The 19,639-nt window shown below is 42.9% G+C and overlaps 2 protein-coding genes across 3 annotated transcripts in view; one reads left to right on the forward strand and one right to left on the reverse strand.

Annotated features, from left to right (window-relative positions):
* LOC140208268 (NACHT, LRR and PYD domains-containing protein 3-like) overlaps window positions 1-19,639 on the reverse strand; it is a 552,847-nt gene that overhangs the window by 148,424 nt on the left and 384,784 nt on the right. The window lies entirely within an intron of this gene.
* Window positions 1-19,639, forward strand: part of LOC140208264 (uncharacterized) — a 351,814-nt gene that overhangs the window by 16,567 nt on the left and 315,608 nt on the right. Inside the window, exons 2-3 of one of the 2 annotated variants that reach the window (XR_011888709.1) lie at window positions 9,098-10,922; window positions 11,192-11,729. Coding sequence is in view for 1 of the 2 variants with exons in the window: in XM_072276834.1 (XP_072132935.1) it covers window positions 9,423-10,781 (1,359 nt within the window). In the remaining variant the exon portion in view is untranslated. Of the gene's footprint in view, window positions 1-9,097; window positions 10,923-11,191; window positions 11,730-19,639 lie in introns of those variants that run through there. The other variant, XM_072276834.1, reaches the window with a different exon arrangement.

The following is a 19,639-nucleotide window of genomic DNA, read 5'->3' on the forward strand; positions in this document are numbered from 1 at the left end:
TATTAGACAGACTGAGCTTCTGCTTTGGAACCACAGAGGGAAAGTTAACTGAACTGATGAACACCAATAAATAGAAAAGGCTTCAATCTCGCATTACGATCTGCGGTAACTGGGATCAGGTGACCGGTGGTGGGTCTCCCAGACCAATTATCAGAATCAGGTTTAATAGCACTGGCTGATGTTATGTAATTTGTTGTCTCTACAGCAGCAACAGAATTTAATTCATAACAATAGATTTTTACCTTTGATTTAAAATAAGAATATACATATTAAATAGTTAAATTATATAAGTAATACAAAATAAAATTAAAATGTAATACTGTAAACTACTTTAATTGTGTGGAACTATTTGACTGACTGGTTGCTTTGGAAATTCTGGAGTGAAGCTGAACTAAACTGTACACATTTATGAAAAGCTCGGATAAATACAAAAGGCTAAGTTCTCATATGAATGGGTCAGACACCCAGAAACATTGGCTGCCCTTCAGCAGGTAAAAACAGTGGAATGAGGCCTAGTCCCAGGCCTCGGCCCAGTGGTTATGGTCTGAGGTCTGGGACTTGGTGAGAGTAAGCATTTGGCACGGACTAGAAGGGCCGAGATGGCCTGTTTCCATGCTGTAATTGTTATGTGGTAATATGGAAACATGCTGAAAATATTGCAGAATAAAACATTGTCCACCCACAACGAGAGGACGTGACAGATCCGGATCTCACTGACTTGTCTGAACGGGCGAAAGATGAAGTTACACGTACACTCCAGCAGTGACCGGCAGATGCTGCAGGTCTGCGGGAAAACGTGAACAGGAAACGGGATCATGTGCTGGTGGAGGGTCTCCCACCTGATCCGGTGACTCTGCTCTTCGCCCCTCACACGCTGCCCGAACCATCCGCCACATTTCCCACATCATTCCATATTTACACCAGATACATTTTTACTTTTTCCCTCCATATCTTCCCTGTCCCTTTCCCTCCACCCCAAGGTCACAGAGTCACGGGCTCGATTCCCATCCCGGTCCAACACACAATTCAGACCCAAACCGGAAATGTGCAGTTTTCATTTAAATCTGTCCATGTTTATAAACACTCATTTCTATTCACATTCCTCCAGCCTCACTGGACAGGAACACTGAAACATCAAGTGAGAAACAGCAGGAGGTGGCCATTCAGCCCCTCTAACTACCAACAAGATGAAGGCTGCTCTCCCATCTCAGCCACATGTTTCTGCCCGATCCTCATTTCCTTGATACTTTCGGTCTCCACACATCTGCCGGCCTCTGTTTTTTGTGAGGACGATCACTGAGTCTTCACCGGCCTCTGTGGTGGGGATTTACAGACATTCACCATCCTCGGTGTGGAGACATTTCCCCTTATCTCAGTCCCGGACAGTCCACCCCCTTTTTCAGAAACTGGGATCCCTGGTTCAGCCTGTAATGATGTTGTGCATTTCAATGTGTTCACCTCTCAGTCCTCGATTCGCCAAATGAAAGGGTTATCACATTTGATCTTTCTTCATATGATGACCCCACCATTCCAGGGATCAGTCTGGTGAATCTTCATTGCACTCTCCATAACAAATACTCTCTAATCTCTTTGTTAATCCTCTATGGAATTAATTTCCATCTTCTGCAGCCCCGTGTTGCCCCAACCACTCACCTCCCACCCCGTCACTATTTCCACCTTCCCACCTCCCCCTCACCTGGACCCACCTCTCACTCCCCAGCTCTTGCCCCATCCCCACCCCTCACCTCTTTTCTCTGACTATTTCCCGTCCACTCTCAGTCCAGAGGGAGGGTCTCGGCCCGAAATGTTGACGGTCCATTTCCCTCCACAGATGCTGCCCGACCCACTGAGTTCCTCCGGCAGTTTGTTCTTTGGTCTGTGTGACCCGTGTTAGTGTGGGGAGCGGGATTTTACACCATATTCCCGGTACAGTCTCAACAAAACACAAATAATTGTCACTTTGCCCGGACCATCGGCCCCGCTCGCAGGGCAACAGTCTGCCGGTGTTTGCCCCCCAATGTGGTGAATCGCCACCACCGTGGGCTCAGACATTTCCACAGATGAGCCCCTCCTGTCCCCACCGGGACAAACATCCTGTCCGCCCCCTCTCTCACCGTCTTCATCCTCTCCCTCCCCGGGGAACCGGCATCAAACCGACGGGCCGAGCGGTCTCCTCCTACCTCTCAGCGACACATCAGACTCCGGCCGCAGGAGACGCTTCACAAACGCCCCAACTTCCCTCGGAGGGAAATGGAAATAAATCAGAAAGCGGACATTTACTTTGACGGTTGTCCCGCCGTGACGGAAAGTTCGGGAGACGGTGTCAGCGGGGGTAACGCCCCCTCGGCTGGCCTGCCTCCTCTATTGGGTGGAAGCAGTGATTGACACTGCTTCCTACCAATGGGAATACAGCAGCGCCTGACTCCTCTGTTGACAGTGGTGGGGGAGGGGCTGCTCACGTGATTAGTAGCCCAGCCGTTAAACCGACCAAGCTCGAGCTCACCAGCGCGCGGGGCACAAAAGGCCCCGGATGATCGGTTGAGGTGAGAAGGGATCTCCGGGTTGGGGGTCTCACCGGGCGGCGTTTTCAACACCGACTTCGGGTAGTTGCTGTGACTCCGGACTCCGTGACCCGCAATCCCGGGACAGTCTTGCTCTCTTCCCTCTCTCTCAGCCCCACCATCCGTACACGGGCCCCGGGGAGCTTCCGGCTGATGAGGTAATGGGAACCGATGGGTCTCTCAGACAGAGCTGAGCTCCAGCTGTCTAAATGCAAGGATCGGGAACTCGGAGAAAGGGAACAAAATCTTTTACATCAGCTGTTGTGAAAATCACCTTTGTTCTGCCTCCAGTCACAAACAAGAGAAAATCTGCAGATGCTGGAAATCCGAGCAACACACACAAATTGCTGGAGGAACTCAGCATTAGTACTCTTTTCCATAGATGCTGCCTGGCCTGCTGAGTTCCTCCAGCATTTTGTGTCTGTTGCTTGTTCCACCCCCTCTTGTTCTGGACTTTCTACCCGTGAGAACATGATTTTTTAATTTTTTTTTAAGTTTTCTACAAACTACAGTGTCGAAGAAAAAAATCAATAGTGTAAATAGAAGGATCATTGCAATACAGACAAAAATAGCAATAATACATATCTTAACAAATGAGCAAGTCACCCATATTAAAAATGAAAAGTTAGAAAGGAAAGCACCCAACCCTCCCACGATCCAACTCCAAGCCAACCATTACATTATAAGTATAAATATTTAAAAGGACATTTGAGATAAACTTTTATCACCCCAGATCTATATATTGTGGTAAAAAGAGAAATGAATAATAAAAAAAGCAGCCTGCTAACTAAACAAAGAATCAAAGAAAGCTGGAAATGCAGGATCTGACTATCAAGGGAAGAAAAAAATACACTTGTCAATCTAGGTGAGAATTATGAAAATATTCAAGTAAAGGTCCCCACACCTTATGGAACTTTATATCTGAATTAAAAAGTGAATAGTAACCGTATACGCTTATAACAATTACAGCACGGAATCAGGCCATCTCGGCCCTTCTAGTCCATACTGAACTCTTACTCTCACCTCGTCCCGCTGACCTGCACTCAGCCCTTAACCCTCCATTTTTTTCCTGTCCATATAGCTGTCCAATTTTACTTTAAAGGACAACATTGAACCTGCCTCAACCACTTCTGCTGGAAGCTCGTTCCACACAGCTACCACTCTCTGAGTAAAGAAGTTCCCCCTCATTTTACCCCTAAACTTTTGCCCTTTAACTCTCAACTCATGTCCTCTTGTTTGAATCTCCTCCAATCTCAATGGAAAAAGCCTATCCACATCAACTCTATCTATTCCCCTCATAATTTTAAACACCTCTATCAAGTCCCCGCTCAACCTTCTACGTTCCAAAGAATAAAGACCTAACTTGTTCAACCTTTCTCTGTAACTTAGGAGATGAAACCCAGGCAACATTTTAGTAAATCTTCTCTTTACTCTCTCAATTTCATTGACACCTTTCCCATAATTCGGTGACCAGAACTGTACACAATACTCCAAATTTGGCCTTAGCAATGCCTTATACAATTTCAACATTACATCCCAACTCCTATACTCAATGCTCTGATTTATAAAGGCCAGCATACCAAAAGCTTTCTTCACCACCCTATCCACATGAGATTCCACCTTCAGGGAATGATGCACCATTACTCCTAGATCCCTCTGTTCTACTGCATTCTTCAATGCCCTACCATTTACCATGTATGTCCTATTTTGATTAGTCCTACCAAAATGTAACACCTTACATTTATCAGCATTAAATTCCATCTGCCATCTTTCAGCCCACTCTTCTAACTGGCCTAAATCTCTCTGCAAGCTTTGAAAACCTTCTTCATGATCCACAACTCCACCTATCTTAGTATCATCTGCATACTTACTAATCCAATTTACCTCCTCACCATCCAGATCATTAATGTATATGACAAACAACATTGGACCCAGCACAGATCCCTGAGGCACATCACTAGACACCATCCTCCTATCTGACACGCAGTTATCGTCTCTGGCGTCTCCCATCCAGCCACTGCTGAATCCATTTTACTACTTCGATATTAATGCCTAACGATTGAATCTTCTTAATTAACCTTCCATGTGCAACGTTGTCAAAGGCCTTACTGAAGTCCATATAGACAACATCCACCGCTTTATCCTCATCAACTTTCCTAGTAACCTCATCAAAAAGTTCAATAAGATTTGTCGAACATCACCTTCCACGCACAAATCCATGTTACCTGTTCCTAATCAGACCCTGTCTATCCAGATAATTATATATACCATCTCTAAGAATACTTTCCATCAATTTCCCCACCACTAACGTCAAACTCACAGGCGGATAATTGCTAGGTTTACTCTTAGAACCCTTTTTAAACAATGGAACAACATGAGCAATAAGCCAATCCTCCAGCACCATTCTCATTTCCAATGACATTTGAAATATTTCTGTCAGAGCCCCTGTTATTTCCACACTAACTTCCCTCAAGGATTCTAGGGAATATCCTGTCTGGACCCAGAAACTTATCCAGTTCTATATTCCTTAAAAGCACCAGTACCTCCTCTTCTTTAATCATCATACTTTCCATAACTACCCTTCTTGTTTCCTTTACCTTACACAATTCAATATCCTTCTCCTTGGTGAATACCGAAGAAAAGAAATTGTTCAAAATCTCCCCCATCTCTTTCGGCTCCGCACATACCCATCCACTCTGATTCTCTAAGGGATCAATTTTATCCCACACTATCCTTTTGCTATTAATATCTTTTCAAGATCCAAACAAGACATAATATCCCTGAGCCATCGAACATGGGTAGGGGGAACTACATCTCTCCACTTAAGGAGTACTGCACGTCCAGCTGAAAGAGAGAGAAAAGACAATGTTCATCGTTTAGCCAGGATCAAATGCTTGTCAGAGTCTCGAGAAATACCGAAAAGAGCGATCAAAGGATCAGGTTCCAAATGACAGGGACGTGTTTTGACCCATTCTCTCTGGGTACATAATGATATCAAACACCTTTGTCCTGGGCAACAAGTAGCTTTCACATCACAAATGTGCCAGACTCCAATGAGACAGACTACTGCCCTTCCCTTCATGTTCATTGGCATTGCCATCACTGAGTTCACCACCGTCAGTCACCTGGGGGAGGGTTCAGGGGAAATATTTGTGTACAATACAGAAACTGGTGTCACCTGTGTGTATTGTGGTGATGAAAAAGTTGCTGGAGAATTCGCAAGTGGGAAGAAGTGGAGTGATATTTGGAAATCTTGACTTTTTAAAGCATAATTTAGCAAGCAAGTGACATATGGATGATGTGCAAAAGCTCTGGTGAGAAAATCCTTCATTACCCGTTACAGGCCTGCTGCATAGGTTGTGTGAGAGTGCAGATGAACTCGATCAAACCCAGAGGACATCAAAGTTCTTATCGACAGTGATTTGCTAGCTGTTAAAATGACTGTCTCTCTATATAAAATTCACTGTGCACATGTTGTCACTGTGTAAAAAAAATGGACAGTACAAGATTTATGTGCACACTGGTCATTACAAATTAGAGGGGACATTGGTGGGAAGGTGGGAAGACATCCGGTGTCCCTGATGCCCTCACCTACAAGATGTGCATCCAGCTGCAGCTTGTAACCCTGCACTTTACAGAATTGGAACTTGAAATGGGAGAATTCTGGATCATCCAGGAGTTGGAGGACGTAATAGATATGACATGAAGAGAGGTGAGTTACACCCAAAGTGCAGGACACAGGAAACTGGGTGAGAGGCAGGAAGGGGAATGAGTTTAAATAGCAATCACAGAGTACTGTTATTGCTATCCAACACAACAACGGGTGGACCACTTTAGAAACTTGCGGGGGATTACCTGGCAGAGGAAAGTCAAGGGGGTGATAGGAGATTCGTTAGTTAGGGGAACAGAACAAGAGGGGACGAATATCCTAGTGGTAAGACTTGCTCATGTGAGTTGTAGGGGGAATGGGAGCCAGCATTAACAGAACAGATAGTGGAGAGGGTGAATTGAATTGACTTTATTACTTACGTCCTTCATATACATGAGGAGTAGAGATCGTTATGTTATGTCTCCGTCTAAGTGTGCAATTTGTAATTTATAGTAATTTATAATAAATAGTTTGTACATAGGACAGTCAATATAACATAGAAATGCAATTGTATCAGCATAAATTAATCAGTCTGATGGCCTGGTGGAAGATGATGTCCCGGAGCCTGTTGGTCCCTTTGCTGTGGTACCGTTTCCTGGATGGGAGCAGCAGGAACAGTTTGTGGTTGTGGTGAATTGGGTCCCCAATATCGTTTGGGCCCGTTTTACATCCCTGTCTCTGTAAATGTCCTGATTAGTGGGAAGTTCACATCTACAGATGCGCTGGGCTGTCCGCACCACACTCTGCAGGTTCCTGCGATTAAAGGAAGTACAGTTCCCATACCAGGCAGTGATGCAGCCAGTCAGGATGCTCTCAATTGTGTCCCTGCAGAAAGTTCTTAGGATTTAGGGCCCCATCCCCAACTTCTTCAACCGTTTTGAGGTGAAAGAAGTGCTGCTGTGCTCTTTTCACAACACAGCCGGTATGTACAGACCGTGTGAGATCCTTGGTGATGTTTATGCCGAGGAACTTAAAGCTGTTCACCCTCTCAACCCCAGATCCATTGATGTCAATAGGGGTTAGCCTGTCTCCATTCCTCCTGCCGTCCACAATCAGCTCCTTTGTTTTTGTGACAATGAGGGAGCGTCTGTTTTCTTGTCACCAGTCAGATGTTGTTCAGACCTCAGAGTCAGCAATCAAATGGTTGAGCATGGTGTGATGAATGTGGTGAGCTGTGTATATCACAATGCAAGAGGCACCATAGGAAATCCAGATGAGCTCAGGACAGGGAATTATGATATTGTAGCCATTATTGGGACTTGGTTGCACCCAACAGTCTGAGGGATTTAGGGGAACAAATTTGTAGAGAGATTGCAGACCATGCCAAGAAACAAAGGTGTGATTTTAACTTTCCATATATTGACTGGGACTCCCATACTGTAAAAGATGTCAAGGGGGTAGAGGTTGCCAAATGTGCCCTTTATCAGTTCGTAGAATTCCCGACATAGAAGTGTGCGATGAGCTGTTAGGAAATGTTCCAGGGCTGGTGACAGAAATTAGTGATCATAATGCCATGAGAATCAAAGTAAATACGGAAAACGAGAGGTGTGCACCACAGGTTGAGATTCTAAATTGGAGAAAGGTCAATTTTGATGGTATCAGACAGGATCTGACAAGTGTGGTTTGGGACAGGCTGTTTTCTGGCAAAGGAGTACTTGGTAAGTGGGAGGCCTACAGAAGTGAAATTTTGAGGGTGTCTAGTTTGTATGTACCTGTCAAAATAAAAGTTGAAAGGTAACTGGTGCAGAGAACCTTGGATTTGAAGAGATATTGAGACCCCAGATATTTTGTTCCTCCAAATGCCTCAGACTGTTGGGCGCTACCAAGACTAATTAATGACTACAATATCAAAATTCCACACCTGAGCTCATCCAACTTTTTTTTAGTCGTCTTCTGTTGGTTTCTAAAAGCTTCCCAATAGCTTTTGCTCTTTTGTTTGCCCTCTCTTTAGCTTTTATGTTGGCTTTGGCTTCTCATTTCATCCACAGTTGTGTCCTCCTGCCTTTCCAATGCTTCCACTTCTTTGGGATGTATCGATCACTCAACCTCCTGCACCGGGACCATCGCCATCCATACCCTTCCCATCCAGGCTCCCATACAAACTTCTTTTAAATGGTGAAACCGAGCTCATATTCACTACTTGTGCTGACATCTCATTCCACACTCTCACGACCATTTCAGTAAAGAGCTTTTCCAAATGTTCCCGTTAAATTTTCACCTTCCCCACTTACCCATGACATCTGGTTGTCATCTCACCCAACCTCAGTGGAAAAAAATGCTTGCATTTACCCTATCTGTACCCTCATAATTTTGTATACTTCCAACAAATCCTCAAAGCAATGTGTACTTTCTTATTTATGTTTGGAGCTTTTTTGGTGTATAAGATGATGAGGGCATTGATCATGTGGATAGCCAGAGGTTTTTTCCCAGGGCTGAAATGGCTAACACGAGGGGGCATAGTTTTAAGGTGCTTGGAAACAGATACCGAGGGGATGTCAGGGGTAAGTTTTTCACACAGAGAGTGGTGGGTGCGTGGAATGCACTGCCGGCTATTTGTGTGTGAGTATTTCAGTTACTGTGGGGCCAGTCGCCCATGCAGCTCAGTGGGAACAGGGAATAATACCAATGGAGAGAGTCAAACTGAGCCAGGTCACAGATTGGAGATGGCAGAAATGCCCCATTCTTAGAGAGACAGGAAGAGCATCGGAGAGTTTGATGGTCATTCCAGATACCAGCACTGTGCCCAGTTAGAAGATGATTTCTCTCTCCACCTTGTGTTGAACTTCACTGTAACAGAGTGATGCCAGATCACACCTTGACAACTCAAGTGATCTCATCTGAAATATTGTCCTACACCCATTGATGGATTTTGTAAATATTTTTACAGGTTAAAAATGACAAGGAATTTGTCTACGGGAATCTCGAACACAACACGACAGTTTTGCTGTCTCTGTCCAGATACTTAAGAAGTGGAGCAAGGGATTCACTCGATCATCCTTCCTGCTCCGACTGTGGGGAGGGACTCACTCGGTCATCTCAACTGAAGGTACATCAGCAAGTTCACACCGGGACAAGGTCATTCAACTGTTCTGTGTGTGAGAAGGGATTCAGTCAGTCTTCCAACCTGTGGACACACCAGTTAGTTCTCACTGGGCAGATTGCTAGTCATCTGCTGAATTTGTAAGGAAGGATTCACTCGGTCATCTAACCTAATGGCTCACCAGCGAGTTCACACTGGGGACCGGCTGTTCACCTGCTTGGACTGTGGGAAGGGATTCACTGAATCATATAAGCTACTGAGACACTGGTCAGTTCACACTGGGGAGCAGCCGTTCACGTGCTCAGACTGTGGGAAGGGATTCCCTTGTTTCTCTAAACTGAAGGTACATCAGCGAGTTCACACCGGGGAGCGGCCATTCACCTGCTCGGACTGTGGGAAGGGATTCACTGAATCATTTAACCTGCAGATACACCGGTCAATTCACACCGGCAAGAGGGCGTTCACGTGCTCAGACTGCGGGAAGGGATTCGCTTGCTCATCCCAACTGAAAGTGCATCAGCGAGTTCACACTGGGGAGAGGCCGTTCACCTGCTCAGACTGTGGGAAGGGATTCACTTCGTACTCTGTTTTACAGAGACACAGGCAAGTTCACACTGGGGGGAGGCCGTTCACCTGCTCAGTGTGTGGGAAGGGATTCACTCGATCATCCTACCTACAAGCACACAGGTCTGTTCACACTGGGGAGAGGCCGTTCACCTGCTCCGACTGTGGGAAAAGATTCACTCGATCAGCCCAACTGAAGGTACATCAGCGAGTTCACACTGGGGAGAGGCCGTTCACCTGCTCAGACTGTGGGAAGGGATTCACTCAGTCATCTGAACTGAAGAAACACCAGCGAGTTCACACTGGAGAGAGGCCTTTCACCTGCTCAGACTGTGGAAAGGGATTCACTTCGTCCTCTCAACTTAAGATACATCAGCGAGTTCACACTGGAGAGAGGCCTTTCACCTGCTCAGTCTGTGGGAAGGGATTCACCTCGTCATCTCAACTTAAGGTACATCAGAGAGTTCACACTGGAGAGAGGCCGTTCATCTGCTCAGACTGTGGGAAGGGATTCATTCAGTCATCTGAACTGAAGGTACATCAGCGAATTCACACTGGAGAGAGGCCGTTCACCTGCTCAGACTGTGGGAAGGGATTCACTTGCTCATCTCAATTGAAGGTACATCAGCGAGTTCACACTGGGGAGAGGCCGTTCACTTGCTCAGACTGTGGGAAGGGATTCACTTGCTCATCTCAACTGAAGGTACATCAGCGAGTTCACACTGGAGAGAGGCCGTTCACCTGCACAGACTGTGGAAAGGGATTCACTTCGTCCTCTCAACTACTGAGTCACCAGCGAGTTCACACTGGAGAGAGGCCATTCACCTGCTCAGACTGTGGGAAGGGATTCACTCAGTTGTCTCATCTACAGAGACACCAGCGTGTTCACACTGGGGAGAGGTCGTTCACCTGCTCAGTGTGTGGGAAGAGATTCACTCGGTCATCCAACCTACAGAAACACCAGCGAGTTCATACTGGGTAGAGGCCGATCTGCTGCTCAGACTTTGGGAAGAGATTCTCTCAGCCATCGCCACCAAATGTCCATCATTGAGTTCACACTGGGGAGAGGCCGTTAACCTGCTATGAACTTGTGAAGCAATTCGCTCAGGTATCTAACCTTATGTAACTCTCGCTTCGGCTAGCAGCTTAATATAGGGGGTGATAGCCCCCCAGCCCGGCCAAACTTAAGAAATCTCGTTTGGGTGGATGCTGCGCTTGGGTTGATGTTACAAATCAGTACCCTGAAATAACAAACGGTACACAATATGTGATTAAACGATTGGGCTTTGTAGTTCTTACTTTGACTATAGGGTTAGTAACGAAAAAATAAAGGAAAATGGCCCACTCTCTCCATTCATGTCTTTTATCTCTCCCCAGCAAAAGACCACAAAAATCTCTCTTCCAGACTCACAAGAAAGAACAACATTTCTCTCATTGGATAGCCCCGCACTCCAAAACCCTGTTGTCTCTAGTCATAACCTAAACATTACTGCTACAGAGAAACCGTTACCTCAGCAGTGAAACATTACAGAGAGGCCATTACATTAACAGTGAAACCTCACAGCATGTTGCAGTTCTGACACACTACCGGGTTCACAATAGACAATAGGTGCAGGAGTAGGCCACTTGGCCCTTCGAGCCAGCACTGCCATTCACTGTGATCATGGCTGATCATCCACAATCAGTACCCCGTTCCTGCTTTATCTCCCTAACCTTTGATTCCACTATCTTTAAGAGCTCTATCCATCTCTTTCTTGAAAACATTCAGAGACTTGGCCTCCACAGCCTTATGGGGCAGAGCATTCGATATATCCACCACTATCTGGGTGAAAAAATTCCTTAATTCCAATTCCTTAATAATCTTATATGTTTCAATAAGATCCCCTCTCAGCCTTCTAAATTCCAGTGTATACAAGCTCAGTCGCTCCAATCTTTCGACACATGACAGTCCCACCATCTTGGGAATTAACCTTGTGAACCTATGCTGCACTCCCTCAATAGCAAGAATGTCCTTCCTCAAATTTGGAGACCAAAACTGCACACAGTACTCCAGGTGTGGTCTCACCAGTACCCTGTACAGCTGCAGAAGGACTTCTTTGCTCCTATACTCAATTCCCCTTGTTATGAAGGCCAGCATGCCATTAGCTTTCTTCACAGCCTGCTGTACTTGCATGCTTGCTTTCAGTGACTGATGTACAAGAACACCTGGATTTCGTTGTACTTCCCTTTTTCTTAAATTGATTCCATTTAGATGATAATCTGCCTTCCTGTTCTTACCACCAACATGGATAACCTCACATTTATCCACATTAAACTGCATCTGCCATGCATCCGCCCACTCACCCAGCCTGTCAAAGTCACCCTGCATTCTCATAACACCCTCCTCACATTTCGCACTGCCACCCAGCTTTGTGTCATCGGCAAATTTGCTAATGTTACTTTTAATCCTTTCATCTGAATCATTAATATATATTGTAAACAGCTGCGGTCCCAGCTCTGAACCCTGTGGTACCTCACTGGTCACCGCCTGCCTTTCCGAAAGGGACCTGTTAATCGCTGCTCTTTGTTTTTTTGTCAGCCAGCCAATTTTCAATCCATGTCAGTACTCTGCCCCCAATACCATGTGCCCTAATTTTGTCCACTAATCTCCTATCTGGGACTTTATCAAAGGCTTTCTGAAAGTCCAGGTGCACTATATCCACTGGCACTCCCTCATCCATTTTCATACTTACATCCTCAAAAAATTTCAGAAGATTAGTCAAGCATGATTTCTGCACTGGGGAGAAAGTTTCAACGAGCTGCATGCTGGATATTTGTCCATCACCGTTGCTGAATGCAATTTCGAGAGTGACTGTCGGTGCTGAACTCTACAATTATTGCTGATGCTCACCACACCCAGTTCTGCACACTGGTCACTGAGCATGGGAGGAGGTTCTTCTGCTGCATATTCACCTTTATTGGGACTGGAGTTTAACGTGGACTGGAGTGGAGAGCGGCCAGTGAAGGAGTGGAGTTTTGAGGCTTTGGCTCGAGAGATTTCAGCGAGCAGAGGCAGAGGATGAGCTTGCTCCCAGTCAGGTAAGGCCGGAAAAGTTTATTTAATTAATTAACTTAGGAGTTAGTAATGGAGGCAGTAGATAGGGCAGTGCAGTGCTCCGATTGTAGGATGTGGGAAGTCAGGGACAGCACAATTGTCTCCGATGTCTACACCTGCAAGAGGTGCATCCAGCTGCAGCTCCTGTCAAATTGGATCATTCGGGGGGCAGAGGCAGTAATAGATCAGAGTTTCAGGGAGACAGTCACCTCTAAAAGTCAGGAGACAGGTAACTGGGTGACTGTCAAGAGAGGGAAGGGGAATAGACAGAAAGAGCAGAGCACCCCTGTGGCCGTTCCCATCAACAATATGTATACTGTTTTGGATACTGTTGGTGGGGACGACCTACCAGGGACAAGTTGCAGTGGTCGCGTCTCTGGCACCGAGACTGGACCCTCAGCTCAGAAAGGAAGGAGTGAAAAGAGGAGAGCAGTAGAGATAGGGGATTCGATAGTTAAGGGGACAGTTAAGAGGTTCTGTGGGAAAGATTGAGAATCCCAGTCTGTTCCCTCCCTGGTGCCAGGGTCCATGATACCTCGGATGGAGTTCTCGGTATTCTCAGGAGAGAGGGTGAGCAGGCAGATGTCGTGGTCCACGTGGGGACCAATGACATAGATAGGAGTAGGGATCAGGTCCTGAAGAAGGAATATAGGGAGTTAGGGGAAAAAAGTTAAAAAGCAGGACCTCAAAGGTGGTAAACTCAGGATTGCTGCCTGTGCCGTGAGACAGAGAGGGTAGGAACAGGAAGTCATGGCAGTTGAATGTGTGGCTGAAGAGTTGGTGCTGGGGGCAGGGGTTCAGATTTCTGGAGCATTGGGATCTCCTCTGGGGAAGGTCTGACCTGTACAACAAGGACGGGCTGCACCTGAACTGGAAAGGGACCAATATCCTGGTGGGCAGGTTTGTTAGAGCTGTTGGGGAGGGTTTAAACTAGTTTGTCAGGGTGGTGGGAATCAGAATGTGAGTGCAGAGATGAGGGTAGAAGAACAAGGGCACGATGCTGTGTGTTCTGAGTTGCTGAGGAAGGACAGGCAGGGGACAAAACATACATGTAGCCAGATCGAGGGGTTGAAATGTGTCTATTCCAACGCTAGGAGTATTAGGAATAAAGAGCATGAACTTAGAGAATCGATCAGTACATGGAACAATGACGTTGTGGCCGTTCCTGAAACTTGGCTGGAGGAAGGGCAGGATTGGCTGATGCAGGTACCGGGGTTTAGGTGTTTAAAAGGAATAGGATGGGAGGTAGAATGGGGGGGGGGGGCGGAGTAGCATTACTAGTCAGGGATTGTATCAGGGCTGTAGAAAGGGAGGACGCTGCACAGGGAGTGTCCACTGTGGTTGGAAGTCAGAAAGAGGAAGGGATCAATCACTGTGCCGGGAGTAGTCTATCGGCCCCCAAATAGCCCTCGGGACACCGAGGAGCAGATAAGCAGGCAGATTTTAGAATGGTGCAGGAAATACAGGGTTATAGTTATGGGTGATTTCAACTTCCCTCATATTGACTGGCACCTCCTGACTGCAAGGGGGATAGACGGGGCTGAATTAGTCAAGTGTGTTCAAGAAGGATTCCTGACACAGCATGTGGACCGGCGGACGAGAGGAGAGGCCATACTGGATCTAGTTCTGGGTAAAGAACCTGGTCAGGTGGCAGACCTCTTGGTGGGGGAGCATTTTGGTGAGAGTTACCACAACTCCCTTAGCTTTAGCATAGCTATGGAAAAGGATAAAAACAGACAAAATGGGAAAGTGCTTAACTGGGGAAGGGCTAACTATGAAGGGATGAGGCAGGAACTAGTGAGTCTAAATTGGAAACAGGTGTTGAAAGCTGAAAGCACAGAAGTAATGTGGAGGAAGTTTAGGGACCACTTGTAATGGGTTCAGGATAGGTTTGTCCCACTGAGGCAAGGAAAAAAATGGTCGGAAAAGGGAACCGTGGCTGACGAAACACGTGAGGCAACTCGTCAAGCGGAAGAAGGAAGCATATGTTAGATATAAGAAGCAGTCAGAGCCCTGTTGGCCGCTTTTCGATTGCTCCTACCCTGTTTACTTAATTGTCTCCTACCAGTCTTTTTTTTTGAAACCTTATTATAATACTTCAATACTGCTTTACTCTGGCTGAGAAAAGAACCAAAGCATTTGCAAAAGAAAGAGAAACAGAAGATGAATCCCCAGTCACTTTGGATTCAATCAGTGACTTCCTTAAACAGCAAAAGTAGGAATTCTCTGACGAGTTTCAACAACTTAACGGCAAATTGGATACAATTCAACAAACTTTATTTGAGCATGAGAACCAAATTCAGGAGAATACTGTGAAGCTAATGACACTTGAAAAGGACATTGAAGATACAATTAAACTCTGCAAAGAGTTCTCTTTATCCAATGATAAAATGCTGAATATGATCATCAGTCCCGAGAATAGAAACAGGAGAAATAACTTGTGAATCGTGGGTCTTGAAGAATCAATTGAAGGCGCTGACCCTACAAAGTCTTTGCAAACTTTCTGAAGCAGCTTTTTCCTGCTTTATTCACTTCCGATCCGAAGCTCGATCGAGCTTTTCGCTCTCTGACTTTGAAGCCATTGTCCTCGGCGGCGAAACCCAGATCGATCGAACTAACCTTTCAGGAGTTTCGTATTAAGGACCTTTTAATTCGCCACACCCAGAGACAAGGAATGATTGATTTCCAAAATTACATGGTTAGATTTGTGGAAGAATATTCACCTGATATTTTGACTGATTATATGAAATATAAAGAAGATATCTCGGAATTTTATAATGAAGGATATAAACCATCCCTTCGGTTCCCTGCCCGTCTAAGTATTGTTTTGAAGAACGGATTGCGAAAAAGAATAAATGCAGTTGAAGATGCAAAAGAGTTTCTGAAGGATGAAGTCTAAAACTGTTGTATTTCTTATTTGATCAAGTTTCTTCTTCTGTTAATATGAATTTAAAATAAGGTTTCATTAAGCTTACATTTTGTGTGTTCATATATTGTCTTTTGTTTTTTTTTGCTACTTTATTTTATCCCTTTTTGAGGCTTTATTTTAATACAGCTTTCTTTGAATTTGTTTAAAGTGATCTTTTCATATTTTTGAATACTGAGTTGTTTTGCTTTTTATGTTGTGTCTTGATAGGGACATAATGACCTTGCAGGACTGGAGTTTTTTTTCTGTCAACAGGACTTTTTTGGGGCTGGTACTTAGTTCTTAGCTCACTGACTGTCTATTGGTCAGCTTTCTCGCTTTGGATGGGGGAGGGTGTAGGGCCTATTTCTCTCTGGGAGCTGTGTTGGGTTGAATATATGATTGTTTGAGATTTCTACACCCTAAGGACAAAGAGTTTTCATTCTTCTCACATGTTTATCATTCTTATTCTTGAATTGATTACTTTTTTATTAACTCTTCTAACTCCATCTGTAATCAACTGCAATTATGACATTATCGCCATTTCGGATCATGCTCCAATGAAACTTTCTATCAAGTTAATGGATACCACTTGTACTAATAGGCAATGGCGATTTAATTCCAATTTGCTTCAAGACCTGTACTTTGTTAAATTTATGAAGGAACAGATTGATTTCTTTTTTTCCAACTAACATTACGGAAGAAATTTCCAAAGGCACAGTTTGGGATGCTTTTAAAGCTTATATCTGCGGACAGATTATTTCTTTTTCTGTTGGTTTAAACAAACGTATTAAGAATGAAACATTTTTGTTGGTTGATAAAATTAAAGGAATTGATAAGAAATATTCTATTGCTCCTAGTAAGGAGCTCTACAAACAGAGAGTCGAACTTCAAATGGAACATAACTTATTATTAACATCCTCAATTGAAAATCATTTAATGAAAACTAGAAGTGAGTTCTATATTCATAGTGATAAATCGGGTAAATTATTAGCTAATCAATTGAAAACTACTTCGGTTAAACGTCAAATTATCAAAATTCGTAAACATGATGACACTTTGACAGTTGATCATGACGAGATAAAACTTTTCAAGAATATTATGTTTCTTTATATCTTTCTGATTTTCCTCATGACCCTAACACTATGCATGATATTTTAAGGAAATTGAACTGTCTGAAATTATCACACAAAGAATGTTCAACATTAGAAACTCCTATTACAGATGAAGAAATAACAATGAACTCTGGCAAAATACCTGGTCCTGATGGTTTTACAGTGGAATTTTTAAAGTTTTTCCTCTATTCTCTCTCCTTGGTCGTCTAGAATATTTAAAGAAGCAATCAGATTAGGTAAATTACCACAATCATTTTATGAAGCTTCTATTTCTTTAATTCTTAAAAAGAATAAAGATCCTACTGATTGTGCATCATACAGACCGATATCGCTTTTGAATGTAGACGCCAATTTTTTTTCTAAAATATTAGTGACTAGGTTAGAAAAGGTACTACCTCAAATTATCTCTGTGGACCAAGCAGGATTTATTTAAAATCATTATTCATTTTCTTAATATTAGGAGGTTAATGAATATTGCTTATACTCCTTCATTTAACACCCAGGAATGTATTATTTCATTAGATGCTGAGAAAGCTTTCGACAGAGTTGAATGGCCATATTTAGTTACTGAGTTTGAGAAATGTAATTTTAGTCTGATATTTATATCTTGGATTAAATTGATATATCATTCCCCTGTAGCTTCCGATTGTAGTAACAATCAAAGATCTTCCTTTTTTCGTCTATCTCGGGGTACTAGGCAGGGATGTTCATTATTATTTGATATTGCCCTTGAACCTTTAGCAATTGCCATCCGAGACTCACCTAACATTTTTGATATTACCCGTGGAAATGAAATACAGGAGTTATCATTATATGCAGATGATTTGTTATTATATATCTCTCATCCTGGGAAATCTATTCCCGTTGTTTTATCCTTGTTGGCTCAGTTTAGTAATTTCTCTGATTACAAATTGAACCTTAATAAGAGTGAACTATTTCCCCTAAATATTCAGGTTTCTATTGATGGATGTTTACCGTTTAAATTGGTTACTGACTCTTTTACATATTTAGGGGATAAAATTACGAAAAAGCATAAAGATTTATTGAAAGCTAATTTTTTACCTTTAATCCATTACATTAAATTTTTGTTTACTAAATGGTCACCAATATCTTTATCATTGATCGGTCAGATCAATACTATCAAGATGATTATTTTGCCTAAATTTTTATATGTATTTCAGGTGGTGCCAATTTTCATTCCAAAATTCTTTTTTGATAATGTTGATTCCAAAATCTCCTCATATATATGACAGAACAAAAAATCCTAGGTTAGGTAAAAGACATTTACAGAAACCTAAAAAGGAGGTGGGGTTTAGCTTTGCTGAATTTTAGATTTTACTATTGGGCAATTAACATTTGATGTTTAAAATTTTGGTTGTGAGACTTGGATACAACTTCAAGTCCACATTGGGTAAATCTTGAACGTAATTCTTTACAAGGGTTTTCAATGGGTTCTATTCTAGGGACTTTGCTTCCCTTTACTCTTTCTAAATTGTATAAACAACTGGATAACCGAATAGTTAAATATACTTAACATACATGGTTTCAATTTTGAAAATTGTTTGGGTTGAATAAATTTATTTTAGCACGTCCTACTATATCTAATTTCTTTTTTCAACCCTCTACTATGGATCAAGCATATTTGGCTTGAAAAATTAAAGGTATAGTATGATTTTGTGATTTATTTTCGGATAATTGTTTCATGTCTTTTGAACAACTATCTAATAAATATAATTTGCCTAGATTTCACTTTGTTAGATATTTACAGGTTAGATACTGTTTCTCTTACCTTCCTGAATTTACAAACGTTTGCATATTCAATGGATATTTAGGAAAAAATGTGAGATTTAAAGCCTCTTCAGAAAGGTGTAATACCAATTATTTATAATGTAATTATGAAAATATGTCCAGTTGTATCTAATAACATTAAGACTGATTGGGAAAGGGAACTTAAGATTATTGTACCAATTGAAAATGGGAAAAAAATTCTTCAGTTAGTTAATTCATCCTCTATATGTGCTAAACATGTGTTGATACAGTTTAAGGTAGTACATAGGGCTCATATGTCTAAAGATAAATTACCTCGTTATTATTCTCATATAAATCCTATGTGTGATAGATGTCATTCTGAGATAGCTTCTCTAACTCAAATGTTTTGGTCATGTCCTTTGTTGAAAAAGTATTGGAAAGATATTTTTGATATTATCTCAACTGTTTTGAATATTGATCTACAACCTCACTCTATTACTGCCATTTTTGGGTTACCAATGATAGAATCAAGTCATTGAACCCCTTCAGCTCGTCGGATGATTGCATTTCTTACATTAATGGCTAGAAGATCCATTTTCCTGAATTGGAAAGAGATTAATCCTCCCACCACATTCCATTGGTTTTCTCAAACTATGTTGTGTTTAAATTTGGAAAAAATTAGAAGTGTTGTTTCTGATCCCTCTATTAAATTCGAAAAGACTTGGAGGCCATTTATTAAACATTTTCACATGATGTAACTTGACCTTTTCCAAACTTATTTTATTTCTTTGTAATACATGGTGAGAGGAACGGAGTCAACGACACTAATGGTTCCCTTTTTTTTAACGACGTTACTAAACAGCCCGTGCCTTTTTTTTAAGTTTAGTTGATTAACATTGTTCAGGTCAGTTTTTTTGCGGGGGTATATTTTTGTTTTTTTTTTCTTTTTCATGGTTTTTAAT

Source organism: Mobula birostris, chromosome 13 (assembly GCF_030028105.1).
Source record: "Mobula birostris isolate sMobBir1 chromosome 13, sMobBir1.hap1, whole genome shotgun sequence".
NCBI classification, from domain to species: Eukaryota; Metazoa; Chordata; class Chondrichthyes; order Myliobatiformes; family Myliobatidae; genus Mobula; species Mobula birostris.